At 55.4% G+C, this 12,517-nt stretch overlaps 1 protein-coding gene across 1 annotated transcript in view; it reads right to left on the bottom strand.

The window, feature by feature from the left end:
* CELF5 (CUGBP Elav-like family member 5) overlaps positions 1-12,517 on the bottom strand; it is a gene marked incomplete at both ends in the record, with an annotated part of 47,373 nt that overhangs the window by 11,557 nt on the left and 23,299 nt on the right. The window contains 2 exon segments of the mRNA XM_081230848.1: positions 474-602; positions 2,440-2,491. Of these exon segments, the coding sequence (XP_081086974.1) occupies positions 474-602; positions 2,440-2,491 (181 nt within the window).

Raw genomic sequence — 12,517 nt, 5'->3', positions numbered from 1 at the left:
GGAAAACAAGTTTCTGGAGATCATTAAACAATCATTCCTGCATGGTACAACCATACAGGAACGGTGGAGCAAGCAGGATCAGGCACAGGACATAGGCAAATCCAGACGGCAACAGCCCCATGGACAGAGTCAGGTGGAGACAGGCAGTCCCAGACGGACACGAGCACACGGGTAGGACCACGTGGGACTGGACAGTCTCTGCTCGCCCCACCCCCGGAGCCGCCCCCGCCCTCCCATATGCCGCTTCCGCCTCCTGAGCGAGCCCCACCCTCTTGTGTACCTAGCGGGACCCCATCCCTCCAGCCCGCGCTATACGTGCTAGGCCCCGCCCACTGTGGGCCAGCCCCGCCCCACGAGCCCGGCCCCGCCCCCTGGATCCCGCCGCTCTCTCCTGTGCCCGCTCCGCCCCATCCCTCCAGCCCCGCCCCCCACAGCCCCGCCCCCGGCAGCTAGCCCCGCCCCCGGCCCATCACCTTTGCTGCTGCCGTCGGGCCCCCGGAGCACGGTGCACTCGTCTATGACCCCGAAGGGCTGGAACAGCCGCAGCACGTCCTCCTCTGACTGCTGCTTGTTCAGCATCCCCACAAACAGCTTCCGGTCCCCTGTGGGCGGAGACACCACCTCAGCCGAGTCCTAGGCTCCGGGAATTTCTCCATCCCTCCAGCACAGAGTGGAGGTAGCAGGGCGTGGAGCAGGGCGCCTGGACCCCCCTGGGCCCTCTTCTGCGCGTATGAGGGAGGACACAGCCACGCGCTTTCCCTGCCTGGGTCTCTCCACCTTTCCACGTGCCTGCGAGGTCCCACCTCATGCAGTGCCCCCTGCCTGGAATGCCTCTCTGTCCAACTGCTTCCACCCTCTGGGCAAAACGGCCTCTCCCTCCTGTGCACTCAGAGTCCACACATAGTACCAGGGTTAGGAACTGCCTTGCCTGGCCTGGGTCCATGTCTGTCTGTCTGTCTGCCATCTAGATTTTCCAGGCAGGGGTGAGCGCTGAGGGCCCCTGCATCCTCACAGTGCCCAGCAGAGCTCCCCGCCCAACCTTGCCAGGGCTCAGGAGGGGCCAAGCAATCAACGTCTGTTGAATGAACGAACAGTGTGTGGGCACAAGACCAGGTGCCTGGGGAGCCTGGGGTTGGCTTGGGGCCTGGCTGCAGGCCTGGCTGGGACCTGCCCAACTCTAAGGCCAGGGGCCAGTCTGGACCAGCCTCTCCCATGTGAGGTACCAGAGCTCTGTCCCCCCTCCCCCCGGGGGAATTGCACTGCTCCCCTGTAATCAGGAACGCGGCAGCTTCCTCTTCCAGGAAGGGTGAGCTTGGTTACTATGGAAACCCGTTCTCTGGCAGCTGTCACTCATAGGGGTGGGAGGGAGGGAGAGACATATGAGGGAGAGAGAGAGGGACAGGGAGAGACTGAGAGACAGAGACAGGCAAAGAGAGAGACAGTAAGAGGCAAAGAGAGATACATAGAGAAGCACAAAGAGAACCAGAGAGATAGGAGGAGAGAAAAAGATAAGGAGAGAGAAACAGAGATGGAGGGAGAGGGAGAGAAGGAGAGAGAGAAGGAGAGACAGAGAGACAGAGATGAAAACATGCAGATCCCCCCTCTCTAGTCCCTGACCCACAGTGGAAGCCAGGTTGGAGAGTGTGAAAACAGGCTCCCAGTTCCAATGGGCTTTAACAGGATCCTACACATACACAGAGGTCCTAACAGCCCTACCCCCTACAGCACCGCCAAGGCTGGCTGCTCTCCTTCAGCCCCCAATCCACCTGAGATGGGGAGGGGGGTCAAAAATATCCAAGAATGACTAGCCTTGGATCCCACTGGGGACAGCCAAGCATCTCCCCATGGGCACACAGCCACCCAGAGGTCCAGCCTAATGCAGACACAGGGCCCAGCCTGCACACCCACGCGCCCAGCCAGGAACAGTCAAGCACACACGCTTGAACATATACACCCACGCACAGCCCAGGCACGCAGATGTGCACACAGACAGGCAGGCACCCCCACTGCACCTGCCAGAAACACACATGCACTTGTGCACACACTCGCATACATCTGCGCACAGCCGTGCCCAGGAATGCATGCTCATATACACACACCTGCACTTGCTCAGACGTGCAAACATGCACACACACGCAGAGCCCAGAAACCAATCCATAGTCCTTCAGGGACCCCATCCCCTCTGCGTCTGAAGATCCCCGTTATTGCACCCTGAGACGAGTCGGGTATTTCAAGTTCTAGGGGAAAGCAGCAGGACCTGGCCACACCTCCCACTGCTGAGCCTGTGGCCCTGTGGTTAGGAGGAGGGGACACAGCCTCCCTACTCTCCCACCCCACCCCAGCCTGGGCCTCTGCCTCTCCCACCACCTTTGTGCAAAGATTTCCCTCCTCCCATTCCTCTGCCAACCCGCAGCCTGGTGGCCACGGAGAGATGACAACTACCTCCTCGGCTTTCGCTGTCCGCAGGCTTCACCTGGATTGGCCGTGCCATCTGTGGAGAGAGGGGGGAGGGAGGTCAAGGTGGGCAGTGGGGGTAGCATGGGTGGGAGCTTCACCTGAGCTCTGCTGGGCACTCCTGTCCACCTCCCCAGCCTCAGCATCCCACCAACCTCTGGCAGCAGCCAGCACCTCAGTCACACCAAATGACACATGGTCCCACCTACAGGGCTTTGCTCTTGCTGCCTGGAAAACTCCCACTTTGCCTTCAAAGCCCAGTAACAATAACCCTTCAACCAGGAAGTCTTCTTGCCTCCCCAAGTGTGATAGATTGTTTACAAAGATGGCCCAACTCCTCCAGTCCCTGTATGTGATGTGACTTTGTGGTTCCTCTCATCAAGAACTGGAGTCTATTTCCCCACCTTTTCCTTTTGGACTTGGCCATGCGACTTGCTCTGACCAAGAGAATGTGGTGGAAGTGAAGTTGTAAGAGTTCCAAGCCTTGCCCGCAAGAGAACTTGCCTTTTTGGAACCATGGAGGTTGCCAGGTGGACAAATCCAGGCGAGCTACTGGAAGACGGGAGATCTCATGCACAGAGATGCCCTGCTGACACACAACGCATGGGAGTCCTGGCTCAGCTAGCCTCAGTCGAGCCCCAGTTGACTGCAACTGCATGAATGACTCAGGACAAACCAGCAGAATGGCCCAGCTAAGCCCAGCCTGAGCTTGTTAACCAACAGAATCATGAACAAATAAAATGGCTGGGGCAGTTTATTACTCAGCAGTAGCTGACTGATACACCAAGGCAGCTACTTTTGGCCAGCTCCCTGAGCCTCGAGTGGGGGGAACTGTCATACTTCAGTGGACTGGCCTGCAATCTGGACTTATTGTTCTGGACTCTGTCCCCCACTCCCAGCACTGAAAATGGAAGAAACCGGTGAACTGTTCAGTGGAAGAAATTCTTCTCTAACTCTCACTCCTGCAACTTACCCAGCCAGGGGTATCAGCTAATGCGAATATTTCAGAACAGATTTGAGGGATGTGGGGTTGGGTGGCATTTGCTTCTCTATTGATTCTAGAACAGAATCTTCCTCCCAACCTGGTGTCTCTGATGAACTCCTGCTCATCCTTCAAAACTCAGCTCAAAAGCCCCCATGCAGGCAATCCTTCTACCTTTTTGGGTCCCTTCCTCCCTCTGCCTCAGGGCAGGAAGTGTCTATGTGTTGCTCTGTTTCCCTCCAGACTGAGACCATAACATCACAACCCTGCCCCTCAGGGCAGGGTACAGGAGAGAATCAGACGAGTTTGCTGAACTGAACTGACTAGAAGGAAGTGGCCATCACCCACCAGCATAGAAAGGCACCTGGTCCCTCTGCACCAGGCCTGGGGTTGGAACGAGTGCTGGTCCCAGCCCCCCTCCCAGGTCAGACAATCTCAGAGTAGATCCCCACAGCCATTCAGAGGTGCTTGATAAACATGTTTTTAAATCACAGTGCAGCTGCCCAGCAAGCTTTCAGAAAGATGCACAATTTTTACTCTGTTTTACAGATGTCAAAATCAAGGCCTGGAGAGGTTATTTTTCTGCTTCCCCTCCCCTCGGTGAGCCCCTCCCGCTCTGATACTCTTCCTCTTTCTGAGTGTGTGTTTGGGGCACATATGGGCCTCCTCAGTGTGAACACAGTCTTGGGAGCCCCAGACCAGAGAGGCTTCTGTTTTCCCCACTTGGCCCCCACTTCCCCCAGCCCAATCTTCCTGCCACCCAGCCACACCCTCAGAGGAACCCTGACCACCTGGGAAAGGCCGGACCACATCCCCCTTCCCCCACCACACACACACACACACACACACACACACACACACACACACCCTGGGCCCTCTTCACCTGGGTGCCACACCCCTCTAGCTGGAGGCGGGAGGGGAGATTATCTCAACCGATGGGACCAGTTTCTGGGCTGAGGGCAGACTGAGGTGGTGAAGGGAGGTGGGGGGGAGGGGGCACCTGGGCTGCAGCCTCCCGTTCCCCCACCCCTCTCACCCGCCTCCGCTGGCCCTCACCTCCCCCCCCCCAGCACCTTGGACAGATGAGGATGGGGTTGCCATGGCAACGCTGATTCACCACACGGAAGCTGGCAATTGTTGTTGCCATGGAAACCGCCTCTTAGGGGCGAGCCCAGCTCCTGCCTTGCACAAAAGAGATATTTAAATATAATCTTCTGGAGATGGATGAGCCGAGGGAGGGAGCGAGGGAGGGGGACCACAGGGAGGGAACCTGCCCCCATCACGGCATCCTCCACCCCCACCCCATTCTCGCGGCCTGGCTACCTGCTTCCCATCTCCCCCACCCGCTGCAGAGCCTGGGACCTTCCGCCTCCGACTGGGAGGCCCCTTCTCCCTCCTGGGTCAGGTCGGCGGGGGGGCGGGGGGGTGGTCCTGGTCTGGCTCTGAGAAGCCAGGTGGGCATCCCCTTCCTCTCTAGTCGCCCACTCGAAAGCCGAGGCTGCGAGGCCCGGCCATCCACGCCCCGCGGACCCGCGCCTCGCCTTACCCACCGGCCTGCAGACTCGCGCCAGGCTGGCATCCATGTGCCGCCTCCCGCCCGGCTGGCCCTGGGCGCACGGGCGTGCACACGCCGCACGCACACTCGGGCTCCGGGCTCCGCGCCTCGTTCTCTGCGCCCAACGCCCAGGCGATCCACCCGCCAGAGGCCGGGCCCTGCGCGCGCTGCCCGCCCAAGCCGGGAGGAGGCGTGCCAGGGGAGAGCTGGGTCTCCCCCCCACCCCAACCCGCCCATCTGGCTCTGCCCACCTCCTTCCGGCTCCCTCTCTCCATCTGTCCCACTGAGGTCTCTGCCGAGTGCCCTTCCTCCCTCCTCCACCTTCTCTGGCTCCCCATCACTGCACCCTTTCCCTGCCCCCTGCCTTCCTCTTTTCACTTATTCAACAACATTCCCCTGTGCCTCATGCTGAGTAATTCTGCAGCCTCAGGGAGCACCCCACTAGTCCGGCAGAGGGGGAAACAGAGGCATATGCAGACACTTCCAGACTCATAGGGTCAGGGTTGGGGCAGAGGGAAGGATCAAGTGCTGGGAGAGCCTAGAGCCGAGAACAATGAAGAGCCAAAGGGGGTACGCTGAAGATGGAAAATCTGCAGTGGGTTTTGAAGTATGAATAGGAGTTGGTGGTGGGGCAGGGGAGCATGTTGGAGCAATACCTACATCTACTGATTCATTTAATCTCCAAACAACTTTATGAGATGGGAACATGCCCCTTTTACAGATAGCAAATCAGAAAGAGAGAGGAGAAAATCAGAAGCAGGGGTCAGACCTACTGCCAGTTTCCTCAGGGGCCTCTGAGGACCCAGCCATTCCTCCAGCCAAGGATCAGGTGGGATAGGGCTCTGGGTGGGCAAACATTAAGTGGCTGGAATCCAGTTCTTGCTCTGCCACCTAGCTTTTGCTGAGTGACTTCAATCAAGCCATACACCACTGGGAAAACAGGGTCCCATATGTCTGACCTGTGGATATTACAGATGGGGAAACTGAGGCCACTGTGGGGAGGGACTGCAGGAAGATCCTTCAGTAGACAGGCTGGGGCCCAAAATATTCTCCTGGATTTGCAAAGCTATGCCTTTAGATGTGGGGGCCCAGGGAAAGTCCCACCTGGGTGGTTTCTGGATGGTGTGGAGGGGAAGGAAGCAAAGTGGACCCCTATCTGGGCCGCCTGGGCTACCATTCCAGCCTATTCCTCTCCCAGCCAAGCCCCAGCCCAACCTCTCAGACCAAGCCCCTCTCCTGGTCTAGATTCTGCCTTGGCTCCCTATTGCCCTTGGGATAGAGTGCCAGCTCCTCATCCTGGCGTTCGAGGCACCTTTACTGCTCAGTCCCAGCCATTCCTGCCCCCTCCTCCTCCCACACCCCGAGGACACAGGGCTGGAATGCGCCCCTGTACACCCCATCCTCGCCCCACAAGCCCCTTGAATGCCACCTACCCCCGAAGCCTTCCCCTCCATCCCCATCTGCTTTGGTTGCTTTGCCCAGGCATTGCCTTGATGGTGACACATCCCCCAAAACACACACCGTCCCTCTTTGGGATGAACTCCTGAAGTCAGGGCTGAGGGGCTCTGGGAACTCCTCCCCAGAAAGACCCAGCATAGGGTTCACAAATGACAACTGAGATGAAACGAGATGAGACCTATGGTTTCCAGACTCCTGTCCTGTCGGCAAGAGTGAGGCAGGCATGCTGGGCACAGTGCCCTGCACGGGAAGTAACCCAAGAGCTCGTGCCAGGCATGTCTGCACTGTCCCCATTTCACGGGAGAAAACAGGCTCGGGAAGAGACATGACTGGCCAGAGTCCCACAGCTCGACTTGCCTGGGACCCTGAGTTCATTCACTCAGCATCTATTTGCCAAGTGTGTGCTCAGCATCTGGCCTGTGTCACCTCACAGGACCCTCAAAACACTCTGCAAACCCACTTTACAGACGAGGAGACTGAGGTCTGGGGAAGCCAAATCATGAGACATGTGGTGCTTTGGGGCCCCCCGCCCATTCTCAGTGTTGGCTTGACTCTGAGCCAAGTCATGGGATATGGGGGTGGATCGTGCAAAGGGACCACCTCAGAGACCCCTGTGAGCACAGAAGGGGCTTCAGGAAGGGCCTGTGGGGGGACTCATACCTGGACAAACTCATCCTTTTCCAGGGTGCTCAGATGAGCAGCAGGGCGGCCGCCTGGTCTGGGGCATCCCTCACCCCCCAAGGCCTTCACAAAGAAAGAGATGGCATTGCCTCACATGGCCCAGCCCCTCACTGTCCAAGAGGCGGGAGCTGGACCTGTTGCTTGTTGTTGATGGGGGTGGGGGTGTGAAGAGGGGAGGGGGGATCCCTTCCATCCGCAGGAACCCTGTCCTGGGGTTTGACAGCCAACAAAGAACCCCTGCGGGAATCGGAGACATCTGCCCAGCATGGATTCCAGGGTCCTGCGGTCCATTCTGGGTTCTATTCTGGGATTCTGTTATTCAATGTAGGATCCTATTCCAGAGTGCTGAGATTTGATTAAACTGCGTCCCCCACGGATGCCGCTGTCATACTTGAGGAGAGAACTGGAAGTGGGAGTGGGTGGGTCACTCGCTGCAGAAAGCAGCATTATGGGGGGTGGGGGCCTGGGCTCTGCCAGGGCACGGAGAGATGCACCGAGCTGGCAAACGACGGGGACCACTCCCCTCCTGGGTCATCAAGAGATAGAAAAAAAGAAGTGTCCACTTTATACGTCTCCTCCAACACACACACACGCACACACACGGGGACAGGAGAGATGGTGGCTGTCTGTCTGTAGCGCAACCCAGCCCCGGCCCCCACTCCCGAGCGGTGCACACGGGCGTGCGCGGAGACGTGAGCCCGCGGGGTGGGCTTTCTCTTGCGGCCGGCTGAGGCTCCATCCTCTGGCGGAGACGCCTGGGAGGGGGCTCGGACACCTGTGCTCAGCTGCCGCTGACAGGCAAGGGGGTCTCCTGCGCAGTAGCCCCCATGCCTCCTCGTGCGATCAGCAAGCAAGCCTCCAGCGCTTGTTCTTAAAGGCTGATTCCATTTCTGCGGGTGTTCTCAGGCAGGGAGGCTCACCCACCAAATCAGCTTCTTCGCTCATCAGAATTGGAAGATACGCGTACTCAGGGATCGGAACTCCTGGGTATGCACCTGACCCAAACGTGGCACGTGTCCACCAAAGACAAAACACCGGCAAGGATCTCTATGCCTTAAGAGCAAAACTAGAAACAACCCATATGTCCACCAGCAGAAGAGTGGACGAATAAATGGTGTGTCGCAGCCATGGAATACCACACAGCGATGACAAAGTGCAAAGCGCTGAGGCGTGATATTGAATCTCACGGGCGCGGTACCAGAAGAAAAGCAGGGGTTGGTTACTGTAAAAGTCAGGGCAGCAGCTCTTCCAGCAGAAGAGAGGGGCTTGGGCTTGGGGACACGGGACGGGGTGGTGTCCAGGGTGCCAACTGTGTAGTGGTAACAGGGTGCTTGCTTTGTAATCAGTTGGGTTGCATGCACTTTTCTCTAAGTATGCAGTATTTTTCAAATTTTAAGAAAAAAAAATTTTTAAGCCAGGCTCTACTCCCACAGAATGCTGCCCCAGTCAGGAGGTGGCCCCCAGGGGCCCCTCCGTCTCCAGGGTCCAGCCCCAAGCCACCTCCTTCTTCTTTATCAAACATCAGCCCTCACCTCCAGGGAGGAAGGGGGCCAGCTTGCAGGAAGTGAGCCAGAGAAGCCAGAGGTTCAAGGTCTGTGGAACTGGGTGGGTGGAGCTGCAGTCCTCACTCTGCTGGGTGACCTCAAACAAATCCCTTCCTCTCTCTCACCACAGTCTCCCCACCTGTCAAATGGGGTGAGCAGCAGCCCTGGTGCCCCCCTGACATGGCAGATGGATGAGGTGCCCTGGCAGTGCTGGGAAACAGTGATAACCCTGGGGAAACTGAGGCCCAAGAAGAGAAGGGCATTGCTTGAGACTCCTCACCCGTCCCCAACTGTCAACAGGTGTCAAAGAGAGACCGAGAACTCTCTAACCTAGATGTATGATGACACTGCACCATGCTCCTGGTTCTAGAACATTCTATGCTGCTATGTCTAATATGGTAGCTGACTCCCAGCCTAGAACATTCTAGGTCTGCACTGTCTAACGTGGTAGCTGACCCCAAGTCTAGAACATTCTAGCCTGGACAGTCTAACATGGTAGCTGACCCCCAGCCTAGAACATTCCAGGTCTGCACTGTCTAATATGGTGGCTGAGCCCTGGTCTGGAACATTCTGGGTCTGGGCTGTCCAAAACAGTAGTTGATCCCTGATCTAGAACATTCTAGATTTGCACTGTCCAGTACGGTAGCCCTTAGCCACGTGTAGACATTGGAAGTTTAAATTTACATCTGTTAAAATTAAATAACATTAAAACTTCAGTTCCTGTGTCACTCTTGCCCCTTTTCAAGGGCTCCATAGCCACACGGAGCTAGTGGCCACCCTACTGGACAGCACAGAGAGAACACTTCCACCTTCAAGTTCTATTGGACAGCAATGGTCTATAATGGGGATTGGCAAACTACAGCGCTATTCGGGCGCCCAATCTGTTGTTGTCAATAAAGTTTTACTGGCACACAGCCACGCCCATTTGTTCACTTGTCATCTGTTACTGTTTTACACTTTGAGTAGATGTGACAGAGGCTGTATGGCCGGCAAAGCCATACATTTCTGCTTTACAGAAAAAGCTGGCTGACCCTTGGCCTGGAACATTTTAGAACTATGCCATTCACTACAGCAGCCGACAGCCACATGTGGCTACTGAACACTTGAAATGTGGCTTGCGTGACCAAGAAACGGAACTGTGTTTAATTGTGTTTAGTTAAAATTAATATAGGACTTCCCTGGTGGCGCAGTGGTTAAGAATCTGCCTGCCAATGCAGGGGACATGGGTTCCATCCCTGGTCCAGGAAGACCCCACATGCCTCAGAGCAACTAAACCCATGTGCCAGAACTACAGAGCGTGCGCTCTAGAGCCCGTGAGCCACAACTACTGAAGCCCACACACCTAGAGCCCGTGCTCCGCAACAAGAGAAGCCCGCGCACCGCAACGAACAGTAGCCCCCGCTTGCCGCAACTAGAGAAAGCTGGCACTCAGCAACGAAGACCCAACGCGGCCAAAAATAAATAAATAAATTTATTTTTAAAAAAATTAATATAAAGGTAAACCTAAGTCTGAAAACTGATACTAGCCGACTTCATTCTTGGAAAACCTTTAAGTATGTTTAGGACAATTTGGGCAAGTGAATCTACTTTTTCAACTGTCAATTTTATAAAATGCAAATCCAGATTGAGCATCTCTGATAACCACTGAGTGTCCCACTTGAGATGGACCAGAAGTGTGCAATCCACACACCGGATTTTGGAACACTTAGGATGAAAAAAAGGAATGTGAACTATCTTGTTAGTAAGTTTTACGTGGGCTCTACTGACTGCCTCTTGATAGGATTTTGGAGATAGTGGGTTAAAATAAAAGATAGCATTAAAATTCATTTCAACTGTTTCTTTTTACTCTTTAAATGATGCTCCTAGAAAAATCTAAATGCTATACATGGCTTGCATTCTATTTCTATTAGCACCGTTCTAGAACATTAACCAGCTCCTTATTCTCCAAAACAGGGTTTCTCAGCCTCAGCACTGTTGATTTGGGGCTGGATAATTCTCCATTGTGGTGGGCCGTCCTGTGCACTGTAGGGTTTGGAGCAGCATCCCTGGCCTCTACTCACAAGATGCCAGCAGCATCTCCCGGTGATGACAACCACAAACGTCCCCAGACATTGCCCAGTGGCCCTGGGGGCAGTAAACTCGTCCGTCAGGATCTCACATGTCCTTGCACTCAGCAGGCCAGGCATGTTCCTGCTTCCAAGTCTTGGTACACCCCGTGCTCACACCACCCCCATCTGCCACAATCCTCCCCATTGCTCAAGACTCAGCTCAAATGCATCCCCCTCCAAGAAGCCATCCTGTTTGCCCTCCGCGAGGTCATCAATGCAGGTCACCTGGTTCTCCCTTGAGATGCTGCCCACAGTGACCCTTATATCTGGCTCTTCATTTTGTGGTCACCCCTTGTAGTGAGTTGAATGGTTGTTCTCCCTAAAGATATGTCCAAGTCCTAACCCCTGGAATCTGTGAATGGGAACCTATTGGAAAAGGCATCTTTAGAGATGTAATTAAGTGATAGATCTGGACACGAGGTCATCCTGGATTTAGGTGAGCCCTAAATCCAACGACTGGTGTCCTCATAAGAGAAAGGCAGAGGGGCTTCCCTGGTGGCACAGTGGTTAAGAATCCATCTGCCAATGCAGGGGACATGGGTTCAAGCCCTGGTCCAGGAAGATCCCACATGCCGCGGAGCAACTAAGCCCATGCGCCACAACTACTGAGCCTGCGCTCTAGAGCCTGCGAGCCACAACTACAGAGCCTGCGCTCTAGAGCCCATGAGCCACAACTACTGAGCCCACGAGCCACAACTACTGAAGCCCGCGTGCCTAGAGCCCGTGCTCTGCAACAGGAGAAGCCACTGCACTGAGAAGCCCACGCACCGCAACGAAGAGTAGCCCTTGCTTGCCACAACTAGAGAAAGCCCGCACGCAGCAACGAAGACCCAACACAGCCAAAAATAAATAAATTTATTTAAAAAAAAAAGAGAGAGAGAAAGGCACAGACTTCCATGATGGCGCAGTGGTTAAGAATCTGCCTGCCAGTGCAGGGAACACAGGTTCAATCCCTGGTCCGGGAAGATCCCACATGCCAAGGAGCAACTAAGCCCGTGTGCCAGAACTACTGAGCCTGCGCTCTAGAGCCCACGAGCCACAACTACTGAGCCCGCAAGCCACAACTACTGAAGCCCGCGTGCCTAGAGCCCATGCTCTGCAACAAGAGAAGCCACCACAATGAGAAGCTCACGCGCCGCAATGAAGTGTAGCCCCTGCTCACCACAACTAGAGAAAGCCTGCACACAGGACCAAGAACGAACGCAGCCAAAAATAATAAAAATAAAATTAATTAATTAAAAAAAAAAGACTCCTCACTCCCAATGCAAGGGGCCCGGCTCCGATCCCTGGTCAGGGAACTAGATCCCACATGCATGCCGCAATTAAGAGTTTACATGCCACAACTAAGGTGCCAGCGAGCCGCAACTAGGACCCAGAGCAACCAAATGAATAAATAAATAAATAAATATTTTTTAAAAAGAGAGAGAGAGAGAGAAAGGCAGAGGGAGGTGGGAGAGCTGAAGACACAGAGAAGAAGGCCACGTGATGACAGAGGCAGGGATTGGAGGGATGGGTCTACAAGCCAAGGATTGCCAGTGACCACCAGAAGCTGGGAGACAGCCTGGGATAGAATCTCCCTGAGAGCCTGCAGAGGGAGGGCGGCCCTGCTGACAACTGGATCTTGGACTCTGGCTCCTGGAACTGGGAGACTGTAAGTTTCTGTTGCTTTAAGACACCCAGTTTGTGGTGCCTTGTTAGAGTGGCCCTAGGAGACATCTACACCCCCAGATTTACT

This window comes from Mesoplodon bidens, assembly GCF_964165515.1.
Source record: "Mesoplodon bidens genome assembly, chromosome: 4".
In the NCBI taxonomy this organism is placed as follows: domain Eukaryota; kingdom Metazoa; phylum Chordata; class Mammalia; order Artiodactyla; family Ziphiidae; genus Mesoplodon; species Mesoplodon bidens.
Note: the sequence above shows the minus strand (reverse complement) of the source record. Positions and strands in the feature narration are given on the sequence as shown.